Genomic DNA, 20,744 nt, shown 5'->3' on the forward strand with positions numbered 1-20,744 from the left:
GTTGGTAAATGAGAGTTCTTGTCTCTGAAAGGTAGTCCTTCAAGCCTTAGCATTAGAAGACATGTATCACTTAACATTAAAAAAAAAAAAAAAAAAAAAAAAAAAGACTTGCATACAAAATGTTTAGGTAATCCCAAAAGTCTTCTGTAAATTATCTCACATTCACGCTAAATAAAAATCTCTTTTAACAAGACTCAATATTAATTCTGAAGGTCCACCAAAGAGGCCCAAACCAATGTGCCCCATAAATGATGCAAGACTGCATCTTAATATCCAAATATCCAGTGTGCTGGTGAGCAGAAAGCATACCTTTGATATAGGAGTAACTTCATCTTCACATATTTCAAGATGCAGATAACACACTTACCCAGAACAGACAGCAGTAACCACAAGGATAAATTGAGAAATGAACAGTTATTCTATCCCTATGCTTGCATTTTAATTTTCCAGTCTTATTCTGCAGGCACTCAGGAACATGACTTAAAATGCACTTAGATTAATAGCCTAATGCCTTCTTTTATAAAACAATAAACAATGGTTATGGCTGTTCCTTTTTATATCCAACCATGCAGCCATCAATGTTATTTCCAATGGAAAACTAGGTAATCCTATTTTCTTGTTAAAAAAAACCTCATCATAGCCTATCTTCTTCAGTATTTTTTTCTAAAAGGGTAACAACAAGAGTTCCGCAGTTAAGGAAGAGATTCCTTTACAAGGAACAAAAGGCCAATATGAACAGTGTTTGCCAAAAATACAGCAAGGGTTGACCACCAGTGTGAAGTGCTCACTCCACAAGTGCCAAATTTTTAATTAAAAAAAAAAAAAAAAAAATTTATTACAACAGAATATTACAAAGAACTAGCTTCAATGATCAACAAATAAAATTTTACAAAATGCAAACAATGTAATTTCCGACTGTGGAGTGACAAATATCCCAAGTTTACAAACACAACATCTTTTTGTTTATGCCCACTTAAAAATCATTTCCAGTCTGCTTTATTTTCCATCAAATACAGTACATTTATCCAAACAAAAGCATGTACATTCAACATAGAACATTTTGAGCAAAGCTACAATCTTAGTTCCCATTCACAGTATTTTTAGTGCAATGCACTAACAGGGCCAAATAGTTCTCTATCCATAAAAGCATTATTACTCCTGATCTTGTGATCAACATTTAGATATATTTTATACAAAAAAAGTATATATGAACACGAGGCACCTCCCTAAGTAAGGGAGTGAACCGATATAAAAAACACGTTATTTCTTCTGATGTACAATACCTTTCAAATTGTAGCAATTTGACACAAATCACTAAACAAAATATTTTCTAAAAGGTAAAAAATAAACAAAAAAAACCAAACAAAAAACCCCAAACAACAAACAACAAAAAAAAAAAAAACCGAAACAAAACCCATGATTGCATGAAACCTGCCAAGAACTTCATAATGGTAGGCATGCAACTGTTTTACTACAATCTTGATTAAAAGGTTATAAAAAAGGTATCTAAACATTTTCCAATTACACAAAGTCAAGTGTTACCCATAGTGGTCATTTATGATTTTGAGAGAAAATATATTTTGAGTTTCTCCCAAACTATCCTCCCTTTTTATTAATATTTAATGAGATAAGCTATCATTATAAGTGGTTGTGCACAGATTGTCTATAATACATCAGCAAATATTCACTACCTTCATATTAACATTAGTGTGTTGATCTTTCAAAAATAAACTGAAAAAATAAACTGCAACTATCATTAAAGTGCTTGTGTATAATTTTTTTTTAAAATTAAAGAATAGAGGAATGTGGATATTCTTGTAAACTTTCTACATGTTTACAAAGTTTTCTTATCAACCACATATGGAAACAAAATGGAGGTCTTTGAAGCAACTTCAGCACAGTGAAATTCAGAATGTCCTTGAACTGGGAAATTAGTCAACATGAACAAACTGAATTTATGGCAAATACTAAAAATTAGTAGAATTCAGCCAATAAACACTACATTGTTTGCTCTTATACATTCATTTGTAATAAATTTAAAACAATATACAATACAACATTTACCAAAGTAGGATATCACATCAAAGTTTGAGGTGTCCATCAATTAGCACTGCCAGGGAGGACCAGTATGCACGATGAGTTTTCTGAAGATTTCCTAAATGAGGAAAATCCACTTTCTTCCAAAGCTGCTGCTCATTAACTTGTCTCTGGTATACTCTTTTTCAATTTCAGGAAGTTTGTTCTATACTGGGTCAAACTACAACTACATAGAGATAACTGCTCATTTAGAAGCATGTGCATTTCACTTCAACTACTTCAGTGTTTTGGGAAGTGGTACTGTCCTACAGGCAGTCAGAATGATTATTAATATAGTAAGAAAAAAAAACCAACTTATGAAAGTATTTCCTCCTTATAGTACCATTATCAAGAATTAGCAGTTCCACCAACAAACTAAAGTCTTTTTCATTCAAATGAACTTCAAACTTTCCGAACATCACTTGAACCTATCTGAAGAGAAATGGGAATAAATTAATACTTTGAGTTTACCCATATAATTCTGTTTTAAACTACACAACATAATTAATTTATAAGGTTAAATTTTTAATTCTTATTCAAAATGCAGAAGTCACTCCCCCTCTAGAATTCAGCATAATTCAGGGTTCAACTCAATTCATTTCTGAAGTTCTGCCTAATTTGGTCAGAATTTATTAGAAAGTCACGAAAGCACCACATCACAATTTAATATAACTAGGTGGTTATTCACTGTGAAAGCTGAACTCAAATCAAATCACCTCCCAGGAAACAGCTTTTCAGAGTTGAAACATAGAACAAGGCACATATACTTTGCTTTCTTTTTACCAAATATGCTAGAAAGATGATTCTGAATAAGGATGTTAAAAACTCCTAAAATTGTCACTACAGTCTCTCTTCATCATATTTTTGTACAATCCCCAACCTTCAGCCATCAATTGGTCAGTTTGAAATACAAAGTGACTGCACACAAATATTTTCTTTTTAAAAGGTTCTCTAAAAATAGGCCACGGCAAGGCCTATGGAAAACCAAGTAGCTACAAATACAACCCCTCCAAGTGTAAAAAATTGCAAGAGCACCACATAAGCAAAAGTTTAGAAAATTCTAGGGCAGGCTTCAATACATATCAAGGCTTAAAGCAAAAACTTTGATAAGATTTGAACAATTTAGAAAACTAAATGACCACAAGTCTCCAAACCTGGGCTTATATAAATAAGCATTAAAATAACAGAATTATAAATTTGATGACTTCAAAGGTATTTGCAGACACCTAACCCATAATGATTTTGAATCAAAGCAATTAAGCAATCAAATTACATTAAAAAAACCTGTTCTATGCACTTTTGTTGACAGTGTGTTGGCAATACACATTAAAATAAAAATTTAAATTCACAAATGCTAATTCCAGTAAGTTCATAGAGATTTTTTCTGTTATCAACTTTTACTCTAGTACTTTTAGTACTTCTTCAAGCAGTCACAGCAAAGTTAATTAAATGAGTTAAGTTATTCAAACCAAACGAAATTATTACTTTTTAAAAATTACTATTTTAAAAATTTACTTATATTAGCCTTATTAGAACAGATGCCTTAAGACAGTTTAAAGAGTTGACTTAGTACAGTTTAATCTACATTCCATCTTTCTACAATGACAAATTTAGATTTTAACTCTTTTCCAAAATGCTAAAAAAAAAAGAAACAAATTTGACATCTAATTTTGTATTTAAGCCACTAAACCATAAAATCTATGGGAAAATATGTTTTCAGCAATAAATCAACAACAGCAAAAGAAATGCAGTAGTATTGTTGGTTTTTTTTTTAATAAAAAAAAAAAAAGAACAAGACAATTTTTCTTTTTCCTCACCAGACAACAGCTTTAGATCTTGTACTTCTGCCTTTGGTTTTACTTTCTTCAGGTGAATGAGATATGTTTGCTTTGTGGGTTTTCTTATGATGTTCTAGAAAAGCTTTTCTGGCAAATGCTTTCCCACATTTACTGCATCGGTGCAGAGAGAAGTTTTTTGTTACTTTTACTTCAATGCCAACATCAGCTCTTTCATACTTTTTACTGGGAGAATTAGAGGTGACATCCTGTTTTGAACCAATCTGTTTTGTTTCGTCCTTCTGAGAGCCTCTTTTTGTCACCTTATTTAGAACAAGATCAATTGGCTTCTTTATTGCTCTTATTTCTAAACTTGCCGTTATTTTCCCAAGGTAGCGTGGTGACTTTTTATGAACCACAGTTATGTGTCTGATCACATCACGCTTGCGACGCGTTTCATAAGAGCAGAGTGGACACCTGTAGTATTTAACATAAATATTATTTCCATCTGTGTGTAATTCAATGTGTTTTGTTAAATTCTGTTTAGACGTAAATTGGCGCTTACAGAGTTTACAGTAAAGCTGCTTGAAGTCAAAGCCAGCTGAAAGTTTTGGCTTCCTGGTTTTTTGCTGGCCACCTGCAGCAGCTGTATTAGTTGATTTAGGGGCTGATTTAGTGGTTGATTTGCAGGTTGATTTAGTGGTTGATTTAGTGGTTGATTTAGGGTTTTCAGGGTCTTGTTTAACCTTATTTTTCTGTGCTGACGATGTGTTCTTTTTCTCATTTGAATGATTTGTTCCCTTTAATTCATTCTGTGGAGAAAGCGCAATGGAAGGGGGTGAAGGTTCTACAGAAGCTGCTAGTTCAACTTTCATTTCTGTGCCATTGGTAGTATTGTTGGGTCCTTTCTCTCTTTTAGAGTTCTTTCCAGAAAGAGTTATCTTGTGAACAATTTGCATATGCCTTTTCAGCATTATCTGTGAACTATATTTTCTCTTGCACAGAAGGCATTTGCATGCACTTAAATTGTATTCAGCCTTTGAAGATGACTTTTGTTTTCTGGTCTTAAAAGATTTTTTAGCAGAAACTGTATCCAAGAACAAAGGTTGCCCAGGCTTTGTAGCTATATCAGGAGTAATGGAATCCCTTCTTAATCCTCTATGAACTTCATCAAAATGCCTCCTTACATTGGCTTTTGTGGCAAATGATTTATAACACACAGGACAACTTCTACCTAATGTGACGAGAACGTTCTTATTTCGTCCTTTTGCAGAGCACTGGTTTGGTTTCTTTCTTGTTTCTATATACTTCTTTAGTTCTTCCATTTTTTTTTTGTGTACTTTTCGAATGTGCCGGCGTACACTGCGTCTTGAATGAAATTCCTTCCTACAGAGGCAACAAATCAACTGGTGGCCATAATCAGAATTATCCAGAGAGTCCAAGTCAGGATTTACTGCAGGTGGCTGTTCTTCAGGAGTAGATATCACCTTGTTTGTAACAGGATCAGCAGGAGGTAATTCTACGGTATCCCCAGCTGGGATTGGGGCTGGAGCTGAAACAGTCTTGGGTTGCTCAGTGCTGGGTTCCTGGATCTGTACTGGAGCGTGATCGGGGATATGGCTACTTTCTGTGTTCTCATCTGGGCTATCCATCCTTGACACATATTGAAATACAGCATTTTGATTAGTTTCTATAGGCTCCAATGTAATGATATATTCTTGCTTATCTACCCTTGGATAGATTGCTTCAAGGAGGTCATTTATGGCTTGACTCTGCTTGTCTTTTGTATCTGGGAGGTCTGTGAAAAGAGAAAAAGGTATTCTTTAATGATTCGGTAATTTCCAATTATTCAAATTTCAAAGTAGCTTTTAACCACTACAAATTTCCACAAATCCTCTTTTGTACTCTCTGAACACTCAAAGGCTTTGAGTAATCATTGCAAGTTGCCTTTTTAATAAAAGCCAGCATCGGAAATAACTCTCCTGACATGCTAATGTGAAAGCCACCTGAACTAAAAATTTGTATGACTGGAATTAAGCTGGTCTTTAAAAAACTGTATCAATTGCAAGAATAACATCATTCGACTGAGCTTGTTCTGCAGGTGTGCAACCAAGCCTGAAGTATCATTAAAAACCGATTTTCCTACTGTGGGATACAGGCACTCTCAATAAAGGAACCTAATTCTGGAAATAAGCTCTTCTCTGTGAATTCTGAACAATCTTTACCAAAGAATGAAACAGCTGTGTAACCTGAGCATTGCATGAGGTAGATATAAGTAGATAATATTTTACAGGTCTCAGTAATAGTCTGTTTTTAAATGCCAAATTAGTTCAGTGCTCTAGTTCCCAGTGTGACACTCAAAGCATCTGCAATGGCAAAACTAGGAAGCTGGGATCCTACAGCAAAAAGGTGAGGCACTGAGATGACACAGTTCAAATTTTTGTGGATAATTTTAAAGATGTGGGTCTTGGTAACAGCTAATTAAACACCCACAGTCATAGTTTTGTGTCCTTCCACACCCGGCAATATATGGAAAGTGTTAGTACAAAAAATAGGCTGTTTTGTTGCTCCAAACCCATTTTTAACACTGAATTTTTAACAGCTTTTACAGTCAGTTTCAAATGAGCCTATCTATATAGCTTTTACCAAGAGTAAAAAGTCTTTCCTATTTTATAGACCTTTTAAGACTACTTCATGATTGTATTGAGTGCATGGATTGTTCACAATGGTGTGCTGAACTTTTATTCCTGTCTCTTGTTCACTATCTTTTATTTATTGGAAAAACTCTCACTTAGTTCAATAACTATACTCAATTTTATATAAAGCACAAGTATTTATACAGTTTTATTCAGAGTGTGTAGTATTATTCCTTTTATTTGCACCTCTCATAGTGAACAGTGGAAGTTATCTTATTTGTATGTTACTTGCATGTTATTTCATATTAACATATGAAAGTTAATCAGAAAGTTAAATGAAGGCTAGAATACCAGGAGCTGGACATTAAGTCTTTCCTCAGGGTAATCTTACTTTGCTTTGAAACTATTACATCTGAAGTCACATGCACTTGTAACTTTGCTTTGAAACTCCAAAGCTTCTCACAGAGAAGCTCTGTGACCCTCTAACTGGCCAAGCAAGCTCATTTAAGGAAGGTGACAGTACCAGCCTTTTCATCTTCTCCTTTCAGCTGACACCATGTGCAAAAAGAAACATCAAAGTATATCTCTGTTTGTTCCTAAATTTTGAAATATTGAGCAGGAAGGCATTACTCAGGAAAGAAAATTCCTCATTGCACCTATATTGATCTAGTGAAAAGATCAAGATAATAAGCTTTACAAACATTTTTGAATGTTGACACATTTCCAAATTAATCAATTTTACTCAGATTAACAAAACGTTATCACTGGAATGAAACTGTAGTAAATTTCTCTTTCCATAAAAAATATAGTTCTTAGCTTTTTCCTCATCATTTAAGCAACTTCTTTTAATAAATAAAGCTTATTTTCCACAACAGAGATGTTCGGCTAGGCATGATCACATAGGAAATGTTAAAGCAGCATACAGTGAAGTGAAGCAGGGGAAAAGAGACAGATCCTTCTCCTTCAAGCACAGATCCTTAAATAAAAGGGTAAACTTTTAGTCTGTGTTTCATACTGATTAAAACCAAAAGACTGCATTTATGACACAAGCACTCTATTCTCTCGGTACAAAAGAATATTAAGGATCTTGACCCAGGTCACTTCACGGGAGCAGCAGAAGTCCATCAGAGCTATGATGGCCTAGAACTGAATCACCCTGTCAGACCCACTGTCTTCTGTGAGATTAGCTTCCCAGTCCTTTGACATGCTTTTGGTATCTTTCACAGTAAAGGACAGATGGGAAAGAAAAAGGGTAAGAAGGAATAAGATGTGTTAAGAGTGACACTTAATTAAAAGGCTAGATGTATAAACTAGCTATCTGATTATGATATTGGCATGGCTCTTGGTTGTTAATTCACATAAAGTCATTGCTGTAGCTCCTTCAATAACATAAAAGTGATCTACATACGATACTACAGAAATTTAGATCCACTTCGGTTTTTTGCATTTTGTTTCAGGTATGTTTGTGTAAATGGTAATGAAAGATAAATTTTTCAACTTCACATAGCTTTATTAAACATTTAAATTAATAAGACTTACTATCATCCATCTGAAGACTTGGAGGACAATAAAACTTTTTATGAGTAATTAAATTTGGTAATCCTCTGAAGAGACTCCGGCACAATTTACACTCAAAAATGGTGTCCACATCTCTTAACAAGATATGTTTAAGTTGTTTCGTTCCTGTAATAAAATAAATATTACACTTATGGAAGGCTTTCTGTTCATCTCTTAGCTCACATCATCCCATGAAAGCAGAATTAGACCATGATTTTAGACCATGAATAATTACAACATCATTTTATCTTTTAGTGCTACTTCATTTGTAATGGAAGTTTATGATATATGCTCCAAATTTCACTATGAAGACAAGACTGAGATTAAAAAAACCCCTCAAGGATTACACACATTACAGTTTACAGAGAAGGTGCAATGATTTACAATAAAAACTAACATCTAACATTAGGAAAGAGTTCTTACTACAGTATTTGGTTGCTGCAATGCAATTGCCCAATAGGAAAAAATAAGCACGTAGAGCATTTAAAGAAGCCTGTAGTATTTTTTCTTTAGGGTTATCCTACAGTGCTAAGAAAACAAGACACATACAGCTATTTCACATAGAAATGGCACCTGGTAAGGCAAAAAACTAAAGCATTAAATAGACCAAAGAGAATAACTATAACAGGTCAAGTCCAACCACAAGCCAAGTCCAAGCTGGTGACACTTAGGCGAGATAGTAGAAATGTAGGCATATTATCAGCCTGAAGAAAAGAAAATACATACAACTTAAATCTGAAAGATCTCTACTAAAACATAGAGAGTGTGATAAAATATGTCAGCTTCCCAGACTATTATGCATTGTATACAAAGATAGTTAGATCTAGCATTGTTGAAGTATTCCAGCTCCTGTCATTTTTTCTACTCTTCAAACTTAGTCCTTCATTTCTCATCTCATGAAAATTATGAATCTAAGGCCTAAAATTAGCAAAAGATTACTAAATGATGCTTACCCACTCCAAATTAGAAAGGTGCACTAATTAACCAATTTCAGCTATTTTACCTATCTTGATATTTTTTAGAATTTAATTATTCAAAACTAATCAAACAAGGAAAAATAATGAAGCTGGACCACCAATAAATAATACCAAACACCTATGGAACAGCAGCAGCAAGACATTCTTCAAGCTGAACTACAAGGTCAAGTGTTCTGTCATCACACTTCTCCTAAGAATTCCTTTGAAATTCCTTCCTCAGAGTCAAACTGCAGAACTATTTTCTAAATTACAATCTTTCAAATATTAAAAATTTCATAATAGGCAATAGTTTTTCAATACAAATGGGCCTTACCAAGAAAACTTATTTCTTAGTGCAATAAGAGTACTACAAAGCTTTCTAAATCTGAGTTTCAGCAAAGCACAGTGTCTTATTCAACAGTTCCTTAAAAATGGTATCCAAACTCGACCATCCAAGGCTAGCACCGTTTCTGTCCCCTCCTATGCCTTTCTAAGCCATATCCACTGCTCTTTCTTTGAGTGTGACTAACTTTACCCTCATTTGACCTGCATTTTTACAGACTACCGAACTGTTTTTATTACTATATATACTAGTATATTTAGATATAGCAACAAATAAAAATTGTAGAGTTCCCCCCAAAAGCAAGCTTTTTACTCTGATCTCAACAACATTTGAATTTCTGCATATAAACAAAATCCAGTTGAACAAAACCGAAGATGCTCCATGTAGATAAAATTCCATGCTGTTCATGCATGCCCTAGCCACAACCTCATTCTCAAAGAAAAAAAAAAAAATTCTCCATTACTACCTAGTCAAGGGACATACAGGTTCTTCATTCTCTCCCATTATATTGGTATTCAGGCTCCTGTTCAGGACTGAAATGGTTTGGTTTTTTTTTTTTCAATACAAATTACTGGACTTAAGAACTACTGGATGAGATTAAAGGATTTATGACATATTGGAAATCGTAGTATATGACATGGTAGTCATTCTGACTTCAAATCATCCTATATCCAAATCAACCTTTCACAGGTGGGAGTAAAGAAAAATAATTGGTCCTTTTGAAATAAATTACAGACACTCAGAAACTTATCAAAACAGCAAAAAAAAATTTAAGTAACTGAAGTCTTCTCTATTTTGTAGTCACATCTAATTGTATATTGTGATGGCAATGCAGATGATACCTTGTCAAATTCTGTTAATATTTGTAAACGTTGATGCTAGAATAATATCACAGTCACAACACATCGGTAGAGAACACGAGTCATAAATATCTGTCAGAAATTCCAAAATTTATGACTTTTGCAAGCATTTCTTTTTTAGAAAAAAAAATTCAAATTCACTTTTTATTCTTAATGCTTTGAATGACAGAAGCTTTTGATAAAATTACTTAAACAGTTATGTACAATACTCTGTCTTAAATTCCTATTCCTTTACCACAAGACTCAAATACTCTCTTTCCATAATGAAATGTTGCTTGTTCAAAACTAGCCAGTAAAATCTTTGTCTAAGTCCTCTTGCCTTCTGTCCAACCTCCCTCATGCAGGTGACTGATAATATCAAAGTAAGCTATCCATTTAACACCTGCCAGTGAGGACGATCGGCAAGTAACTCAGAGACAAAGTACCTGCAACTAGTTTGTGCTATTACCAGTAGCAGATTATTCCATTAATCTGCTTCAAGCAAAAGAAATCTGTCACACACCTCTGAGGCCTCAAGCAAGCTAAAAAAGGTTACTAATGAATAATCATACATCCCGTTTTTGTATTAAGTTATTGAAACGCTAGTGGACAACTTAAATACTGTGCCCATTTACAAGACTCAGACCAGACATGCATCTCATTGCACAGCAGCAGTGTTTTAATACACTACACATTTCATATAGTTAAAATATCTATGGGAAAAAAAATCTAGAAACTCATTGATAGTAGCACTAAAGACCAAGAGTTTTGAAAGTAAAATGTTTGGTTTGCCACATCAGAAGTGTAGAAACAGCTTGAAAACACTGAAGGTTTCAATCTTCCCTGGCATGCCTCCTCAAATGCTTAGTTGTTCATTGCTACGTATTGCAACTCACAAAATCAATCAAGGAACAGCTTCAAAGTAATATGATGAAGGAATTTTAAGATGTTCAAGATTAAATTTTTTCTTCACCTCAGGAGTTTTATGATAAACTCCTATAAATAGCAGCAGAAATGACACAAATCAGAACAACAAACTTAAAAATTAAGGTTTTGAAGGATAACTATACAGCAAGATCTGTATCTTCATTACCTTCTATGAAAACCCTTACTAAAAGGAATACCTAATTCCAAAAATCTACAAATATTTTGTAGATATGAATAAAGTCAGGTGCTGGTTATTTTAATACACTGAATAAACATAACACTTTTAACAAGGTAATGAACTTCTTAAGGGTAAGACATGGTTTCCTACCTGATCGAAAACACTCAATGATTTGTTGAATACCAGATTTTGATGTTTGCAGAGGCTGCTGCAATAATGGAGGATCACCAGGTTCCAACAGATGCACTGAAATATATGAAAGGATAATAAGCCATTAGAAAACACTCAGGTAATTTTTTTAATTTAGGAATCTCCCATACATACAGTAAACTAGCTAAAAAGAACAGCCAGGACTACAGTAAAAGTAGTCTTACTCTAAAATTTTCACTTCTATTGAATTAAAAAACAGTCAACACTGAATTTTCCAGCTATGATACCTTCTGACAGTATGCTGTAATTTTGATCACCTTTTTGTCTGTATTCAAAGCTATATGTAAAAAACACAGAAACATATATTTATATAAAACCAAATTAACTCACTAGAAATGTACATCAAGTCAAGTAATTCCACAGAACAATCTACTTGACTCCCACTGTTAAAACTACATGACAAAATACAAATACTCATTACCAAATACTTCACAGAACACTATGTGACTTCAATGTTGCCAGTATGCACCTAAACACTAAAGACAAATTTAAAGTAGCAATGATCAGAAAAAAGCACAAGCAAAGCTACATAGCCTATACAAAAAAAAACCTTTCACGTAACCACAAAAGCTGCATTCAGGGCTCAAATAAACTGCTGAGGGAATACTTTATTTCTGATGTTTCTTTCCATATCATATTCTTTGCAAAAGCTATTGAAACTAAAACATATATTAATCAGAATTTTTAGCAATTCCAATATGCAGCATTTATGGACATGAAAATTAATAGCACTCCATTGCTGTATATAGATATGGCAATTAAGCTTTGCCCAGAGGGAACCCAAATTTACAGGAATATTTCTTGAAGCAGGCGTTTGCAAAACCTTTAGTTAGGTCTTCTTTTATATTTCTTATTGACTGAACAGCCAGTCTTGCACTTCATAAACTGGCTCCCACCTTAACCATTTGGTTTGATTTTAATCCCATTGTATGGTTTTCATTTCTAAATGTAGCACTGAGATCTCAAATAAATTTATTTTTCATAAAGGCCAGTGGAGGCATAGTATAAAACTATTTAGAGATAATAACTGCAAAAAGACTAAACAAATTTTGACAGGAATGTTGAGCTAAAAGGTTATAAATAAATTCTAGCTGAAAAGAACATCAGAAGACAAAGCATCATAAAAAAGGACAACAGAATGAACATTCCACCCAACTATCCTGCTCCCATAATATACTATTATAAATACAAACACATAACAACCCTGACAAATCAGCTAATCATTTGGGGATCTCTAACACAATGGCATATTGTATTCTACTAGCCTAATCCCTACACTTCCAAATAAAACATTTTGGTTTGTATACAGTCTCTAATACGCATGTACCAACTGACATCAACAGGAGTAACACAGGTGAAGCAGACCTAACACACCACTGTTAATTTGTCAGGCAAGAAAAATATTTTTGTTTTTCTAAAGCATTAGAACAACTCAAAACCATTTCATCATCAACATAAAGTAATGTTTCTACTAACTGAACAATATCCACTCTCAAATTACATTTCACTAAAGAGGCATAATCAAAGTCACTGTGCTCACATTTTCGTCTGTTAATTCCCCAAACTGATGCCTTTTTCTCAAAACAGAAGTGAAAGCATCCAAATAGCACCTTTCTTTCAAAACCATAAGTGAAAGCATCCAGATAAACTCCACAATAAGGCCAAAAGAAACAATATAGCCTTCAAAAATACTAATTATAACAATAAGCAGAATAAGTTCAAAAGCATCTAAAAGGTTGGCCAAATCTTCAGAATATTCATTACAGTTTCCACTGATGGCATCTTTCACATCATTCAGGTATGGAATGTAAAGAGTTGTTCTAGGACTTGGTGGGGTTTTTCTCCTCTAAGACTAAGATTTTCAATTTCACCAGAGTTCACCAGAGAAGACACAGTAAAAATATAAACAACAAATGCAAATGATTGCAAGAAAAATCATTTTACAAAAAAAAAAAAAACAAAAAAAAAAAAAAACAAAAAAAAAAAAACCAAAAAAAAAAACAAAAACAAAACAAAAAAAAAAAAAAAAAAAAAAAAAAAAAAAAAAAAAAAACAAACCCTTGAGAACACTGCACTTTTTGGAAACAAAATGATCACTTGCTTTATACAAGTTATTCCCTTCCTCTGCTCACTGCACACAACACCCATGTGGCAGCCTGAGAATTATCCCACATGCTGGAACTAAAATAGTCTCTTCCTGAAATGATTTTAACGTGACAGTAAAAGGATACCAAAAAAAAACATTTCCAAACAAAATTCAGAAACTTTTTATACCTAGAGCTGACACTAATGATACACATTTGCAATTTGCTCAACAGTTTCTGCAAGCTTTTAATGAAGGAGACACGCAAAACAGCCGAAGCATCACACACCACTATACCTGGGTCACAGCATCCATGGTGATGGTGGTCAGTCTGACAACACTTGTCCCTTAGAGGCATTTTCCGTGCGCACGACCTACTGTCCTTCTACATCCAGCAGCTCGGTTCTGTTAAAATAAGCAAATTAGCAGTCACCGCCGAAGCACAAGCGGCTCAGGAGCGCGCCAACCCCGCACACCCACTTCCTACGGCAGCACGGCCGGGCAGGCCGGAGGCACGGTACCCCTGGCGCAGGAGCAAGTTCCCATTGTTTTCGGCAAGGTCTCACGACGCCCTCTGCAACGGCCGCGGAGAGCACGGCCTCGCTCCCGCCCCGCCGCCACCTGCGCCTCAGCCGCCGGGGAGAGCCCTAGGCCGCCGCCCTCCCCATCCAGCGCGGCCCGGCCGCACGGCCCCGCGCCCCCTCCGTGGCGGCGCCGCCGCGTTCCGTCCCCACCTCGCAGCCTCGTCCCGCAGCCCCGCCGATGGGACGGCGTCCCTGGGGTCCCGTGGGGAAAGCCGCGTTACCAACAGCCCGGGGCTGCAGCGCGCCCGCCTCCGGGCCGGGCGCTCCGCGGCGCTGCCGGAGCCGGAGCGGGGCGCGCCCGCCGCCCGCCACGCGCAGCCGGGCGGGAGGGGCGCGCGGCCGCAGGTGACAGCGGGCGCCGACGCCGAGACGGGGCGGGCGCGACGGGCGGGTACCGCGGGCCGGCCCTACCTGGAGAGGACGGGCGGCTTTCCCCTCCCCGAATTAAACTTTATTCGCCCCTGTCCCGCCAGAGCGGCGGCCGCTGACCCCGGAGCCGGATGGGCACGGGGGCAGGAAGTGACTGCAGTCCTGGCGGAGAGCGCCCGCCCAATACGCAGGCGCCGCGCTCGCCGCTCCCCGGCCGGGCCGCACAGGTGCCGGGCGGCGGCTGCGGACGGGGCGGGGGTGGCCCGGCCCGGGCCGCGGGGTTGTGGCGGGACACGGGAGGAGCCCCGGGCGTGCTGAGGCGCAGCGCCTGGTACGGGACCGACCCGCCGGGCGGAGCGCGCGGAGGGAACCGGCGCCGTCTTTGTCCCGGCGGGGAGAAAGGCCCGCGCTGACCGCCGCGCACGCCCGTGATGCGCAGCGCTGCCCTAGGGCACCGGTGCCCGGACGCACGTGGGAGCAGCCAACATCCCTGGAGCTGGCGTTTCTGCCCCCTTTCAGCCTGGTCTGCGCCATTACAGTGTAAAAGAAAAAAATATGAACCAAACCACCGGTTGTTCTAGTAGACCTACCAAGGAAAAGGATAGATTTATGTTCTGAATACTTGGAGGGAAAACTCATGTTCTGAAAGAGAACTGTGTGATGTCTATGGCGAATGCTGGCCACAGGACGTCGGTGCAGTGAGTGGCAGGGCAGCCGGTGTCTCCAGACACGTTTCCACAGGGTCCTGTTTAGTCCTGTGCTGTCTTAGTGCCCTTCTGTAGGCACCTCGGGTTGTTGAATAGGTGATACTTGGCTTTTGGCAAAGGAAAGGGTAAGATTAAGTCTTCATACACTTAAGGAATAACTTGTACCGTTGAAGAAAAATCTGTAAGGTCAGGTCAGGAATAAGCACATCATCACAGGAAAAAAATGCTTAGTGATGGTACTAACACAAAAACAATCTGTGAAGCTTTGGCTTTTAATAGCATCACTTACTGGAGGTAGGACTGATGGTTTGAGACTCAGTTCCAAGTCACTTTACAGACTGTGCAACAGTAAGATGTCTCACACTTTCTGAAATGAGACATGGAGAGACCTTACCATCTGTGGCCATCAACTAGCACACAATAATGTCTTTTAAAACATGGACATTGATTTAATCAGTAAGTCTTCTTTTTCCCAAGCAACATGAGACCAAATTCAAACTCCATCAGTTGCATTTGGGTTTTGGTTAATAAACTGGAAACCCCTTTAGTGCCAGAGAACAGTTCCAACACCTGAGTGCCAAATACCGTCTTAACCCTGAAGTACAGCAGAAGTCCATTGTAACCTTTGTGTCAGACAACCAAACACAGGTTGTTGTCTATGTCCAGAGGTGCTCTCACCTTGAGTTTAGCTACATCCTGAGCTCTGCTCTGTGTGTTTTAGACACGCAGTGGAAGAGGCATAATCTTTGCCAGCCATGCAGCTGCGTTCAGCCCATGTAGAGAGCACTTGGATAGAACTGTAGAGCTCAATGAACACAGCTGTCTGCTCTAGTTCTGCACAACAGCCTACTGACTGTTGTACTTGACAGAGAAGTATTAAACTTAGAGAATTAACATTTCCCACCTCCCAGGAGACGTGGGAATCATGGTCAATGATTTTACATTCTCACTGATAACACTGCACTACGAATATTGAAATAGTAGAGTTAGAGCAGGAAACTTTGCATCTGGGACATTTACTAGGAACATTGGTAGCCGTGTCACCAATATAATTTTACTCAGTGATCAAAAAGTAAGAAAGGAAAAATCAACCAGCAAATCATAAACCAGCAATGAAAATTTAGAATCTTTTGGTTGTATTTAGGTTTCTCTGTTTAGCCACTCTCAGCAGAACTTTTTTCCTCCTTCTAATCCAATGAAAGTTTCTCTTTTTGAAGCCTATAGCCTATATTGTGCTTGCATGGTAAGATTTTGGTATTGACTGGCCCATAAGACTGGCTTGTCTGAGAAGCTTCTGGAAGCTTCCCTCATGCTAATGCCAGCCAGCTCCAAGATGGACCCACCACTGGTCAAGGCTGAGTTTGTCACTGGCGGTAGTAAAGCCTCTGTGATAACATGTTTAAGAAGAACTGTTTAAGAATTACTGCACAGAAGTAATTGTGGCCAGAGAAGAGAGGAGTGAGAATATGTGAGAGAAACAGCCCTGCAGACAGCAAAATCAGTGATGGAAGATAGGGCAAGAGGAGGTGCTCCAGACACTGGAGCTGAGATTCCCCTGCAGTCCGTAGTGCAGGCCATGGTGAAGCAGCTGTGCCCCTGCAGCCCATGGAGGACCACAGGGGAGCAGAGTTCCCTGGAGGACCCCACACCAGAGCAGGTGGATGTCCAAAGGAGGCTGTGACCCTGTGGGAAGCTCACCCTGGAGCAGGTTCCTGGCAGGACCTGTGGCCTGTGGAGAAAGGAGCCCACCCTAGAGCAGGTTTGCTGGCAGGACTTGTGATCCCATGGGGGACCCATGCTGGAACAGTTTGTTCCTGAAGGATTTCCCCTCTGTTGAAAAAAAGGACCCACACTGAAGCAATTCCTGAAGAGCTGCAGCCTATAGGAAGGACTCCTCTCCCTAAGAAGGAAGCAGCAGCAGAAATAATGTGATGAACTGACCATAATAATAACCACCTGTCCCCATGCACCACTGCTGGGGAGGAGGTAAAGATTTGGGAATAAAGATAATCCCTGGAAGGAGGGTGAAGTGGGGAAAATGTGTTTTTAAAATTCATGTTACTTCTCATTATCCTACACTGATTTTGATTGTGTTCAGTTGATTTCTCCAAGCTGAGTCTGTTTTGCCCATGACAGCAACAGATCTCTCCGCATCCTTCTCTCAACTCATGAGATTTCATTATTTTTTCCCTCTCCTGTCCAGCTGAGGGAAGGGATAGAATAGCTTTGGAGGGCAGCTGGCATCCAGACAATGCCAAGGGCCATTCTTTCTTGTCCTTTTCTTATTCACGTCCAGAAAAGTGAAAAGTTCCTCCTTCTTAATAACCTCCATTCAGTGAAGCATTGGGATTATGTACTCTCAGTGTTCTCTTCAAGATGAAGGTAAATGCCTTTAGCCTCTCTGTCACATGCTCCAACCCCTGGAACCACGTTGGTTACCTTCTTCTGGATACTTTTAATCTTCTAACTATTCCATGCATACTTGTGAGCCCAAACTGGACCCAGTGTTGCAGATGTGGTTTCACAAATGGCAAGTAGAGAATAATTCTCTCCTTTCACCCGCTGTGATGTTGATGCGGCACAGTAGAGCGGTGAGGCTTAATTAACCGAAGTTGCAGTGTTGGTCCTCATTTCACTTTTTAACTGGGACCCAACAGGTTCTTTTTGTGGAGCTGCTGTCTCATTACTCAGTCCTCAGCCTATACCAATGCTAGGGGGGTTTTGCCCTAGGTGCAAGGCTTTGCCCTGTCAGGGTGTTCTCCAGCTTGTTGAAGGTGTCCTCACAGGGCAACCCTGTTCTCCAGTATGTCAGACACTCTCTGGTTTCAGCCACTCATTTCATCATAAAAGACCATGACATGGATTATACAAAATGTGCCTTTCTGCCTTCCCCCTCTCCAATTTTAGAAATTCCAACTAACGTCAATTTCTCTATTGCCGTATTTTTTGGGAGGTGGAAGTGCATATTTTTGGAAGATGGCCAAACAGCAACTGAAATCTTATTCTATCTTAAAAATATTTTCATAACTTTTGTGTTCCATAACTTTGTGTGAACTTTGTGTTTATAACTTAAGGAAGACCTTAAATGGACACTGTTGCATGAATGTGTAAATCTTAGTAATTTAGCTGACCTTGTAAATTCTTTGTGGGTGGAAGACCCTAATCTGTATGTTGCTGTTTAACGCCTCATGGAGTTTACAATGTAACTACTTAGTAACATGGACAAAAACCACACCCAAATTTTGACCAGTCAGCCAGTCATGTGCAAAGTGTCTCTGGGACTGATAAAAGCTGCCAGTACAGATCAGGTATAGTTCCACCTGACCGGGTAGAAGGTGCCTTCAGGAGGGTGCTTGCAAAGTAGAGTAATTTCAGCCAGTAGCCAGCCATTGAAATAAAAGAAATTTGGATCAGGGTAGCAAAGATTCCAGTACAGCTCACTTCACAATACAGTGATGCAGTTGTTCACCCATGAAGTTAAATTGGAACTTAAATCCAATTTGAGTTTCGTTGAGTGTAAAAAGAACAAGCATATGATGTTGTCTGACTTTGAAAAATAGAATATTCCCCTGTAAAATATGAACAGTAATTAAAATTTATAATAACTTTCTTTTTGTCTTATATAGATAAGATTCAATGAAAATGAAAAAGAATTTTAGAACAATACATAATTCTTCATACAAGAAGAATAATTAGCTTGTATCCAGGGAACATGGAAATTTACAGTGAAACCAGATACAATGTAAAATGTACAGGATGCATTTGCATATAACAAAGGTAAGGATGAAAATACTTTTGATGCATTTCATGTAAATTCTAGGCATAAAATATATTATTAGGGGAGGGGGATTTGAGTTTAGCTTTCATTCTCTGGCCAATGTTCTCAACATAACCATCAGGTTTTGAAGCAGAATCTTTATTCATTATCTTCTAGATGATGTGGAGCTGGTGAGAAGTTTGGTACTAAGTCTTGTGTTACTTTTTAATTGCTTCTGGATTGTGAATATGGCTTTGAAAAATTCAAAATTCAGAACAATTTCTCTTAGTTACAGGATTGTGCTTTCAGAATATATGAAGTATTCTAGCAAGGAAGGTATATTTTTGGTAGAGGATATTGAAGTGTTATCACAAACAGTTGTGATAGTAGGTTTAGTATCCACTGAGAGGTTTTGTCTTGCCAAAGGGCTGGCAGTAACACCTGCTGAGATGCCTTGCCATCTGTTTATACAGCTAAGAGCTGTAAGATTTGATTACTAAACTTTTCCTCATATGCTATGACCACTAACATTTTTTCTGTATTTGAGATGCATTTTGGATGAAGCACCTGGCTTCACAGTCATTTTTCCTAGAAGAAAATAATTGTAAATATGAGTGAATTAATGCTGTGACACTGCACTGAACAGAGTTCATTTTTGCAGAGGTGAAGGTAAAGTTGCATTAACCCTGAAGGATCTCACATGTAATATGTGCTAATCAAGAATTATCACAAATCATAGTCATAAAGTGTTTCACTGCAGCATTCCTTAATATATCACTCTTCATCTATTTACTCATTTGATGTGGCTTCATGTAATGTCCTTGCTGAAAGCATCTCATGAAAATTGTATATTCAGAAATTCCATATTAAACAAATTAATTATTAAAAATTTTAACAAATTAAACATAGAAGCCTGAGAGAAATTCAGACTCCTTCAAGGACAGAGGCACCCTGCAGAGAGACCTCAATGAATCAAAAAGATGGATAATCACCAACTCTATGAAGTTTAACAAGCGCAAGTGCCAGAATCTGCACCTGAGACAGGGCTATTCTGTTTGTGTGTATGGGCTGGGGAGCAGGAGGCTGGAGAGCAGCACCACAGAAAGAGACCTGAGGTCCTGGTCAATGCAGGTTGGAGGGCCAACCCTGCCCTGGGGTGCATGAGGTACAGCACCACAGCTGGGCAAGGGAGGGAATTGTCTGCTCTGCTCTGAGCTGGGATGGCCTCACCTCCAATGCTGGGAACACATTTGGACACCACATTTAAAAAAAACTATGCTGAGTTATCAGAGAGCATCCAAAGGGGGGCCACAATGATGGTGAAGGTTCTGAGAGGGAAGCCAGATGAGGAGCTGCTGAGATCTCTTGGTCTGTTCACCCTGGAGGAGATTGAGGGTAGTCCTCACAATGGTCTTCAGCAACCTCACAAGGGGAAGTGGAGGGACAGACACTGATCTCTTTACTCTTTTAAGTAGTGAACAGGACTTGAGAGAATGGCATGAAGCTGAGTTGGAGGAGATTTTAGTTGGATATCAGGAAAGCTTTTCACCAAGAGGGTGGTCAGGCACTGGAGCAGGCTCCCTCGGGAAGTGGTCACAACACCAAAACTGACAGAGTTCAGGAAGCATTTGGCCAACACTCTCATGCAGATGGTGTGATCCTTGGGGTGTCCTATGCAGAGACAAGATTTAGACTCAATGACCTGAGGGGTCCCTTCCAACTCAGCATATTCTATTATTTGAGCGCA

At 38.3% G+C, this 20,744-nt stretch overlaps 1 protein-coding gene across 6 annotated transcripts in view; it reads right to left on the reverse strand.

Annotated features, from left to right (window-relative positions):
* The window catches only part of ZNF800 (zinc finger protein 800), a 53,056-nt gene extending 38,441 nt beyond the window's left edge, over positions 1–14,615 (reverse strand). For 3 of the 6 annotated variants that reach the window (XM_053977519.1, XM_053977513.1, XM_053977516.1), the window contains exons 1-5: positions 14,315–14,365; positions 13,878–13,985; positions 11,438–11,533; positions 8,027–8,170; positions 3,894–5,649 (exon numbers count right to left, since the gene is read on the reverse strand). In XM_053977519.1, the coding sequence (XP_053833494.1) occupies positions 3,894–5,649; positions 8,027–8,170; positions 11,438–11,533; positions 13,878–13,938 (2,057 nt within the window). In that variant the 5' untranslated portion in view covers positions 13,939–13,985; positions 14,315–14,365. Of the gene's footprint in view, positions 1–776; positions 2,509–3,889; positions 5,650–8,026; positions 8,171–11,437; positions 11,534–13,877; positions 13,986–14,314; positions 14,366–14,575 lie in introns of those variants that run through there. The other 3 variants (XM_053977518.1, XM_053977515.1, XM_053977517.1) reach the window with 3 other exon arrangements.
* Between the last annotated feature and the right edge of the window lie 6,129 nt (positions 14,616–20,744).

Source organism: Vidua macroura, chromosome 5, assembly GCF_024509145.1.
Source record: "Vidua macroura isolate BioBank_ID:100142 chromosome 5, ASM2450914v1, whole genome shotgun sequence".
In the NCBI taxonomy this organism is placed as follows: domain Eukaryota; kingdom Metazoa; phylum Chordata; class Aves; order Passeriformes; family Viduidae; genus Vidua; species Vidua macroura.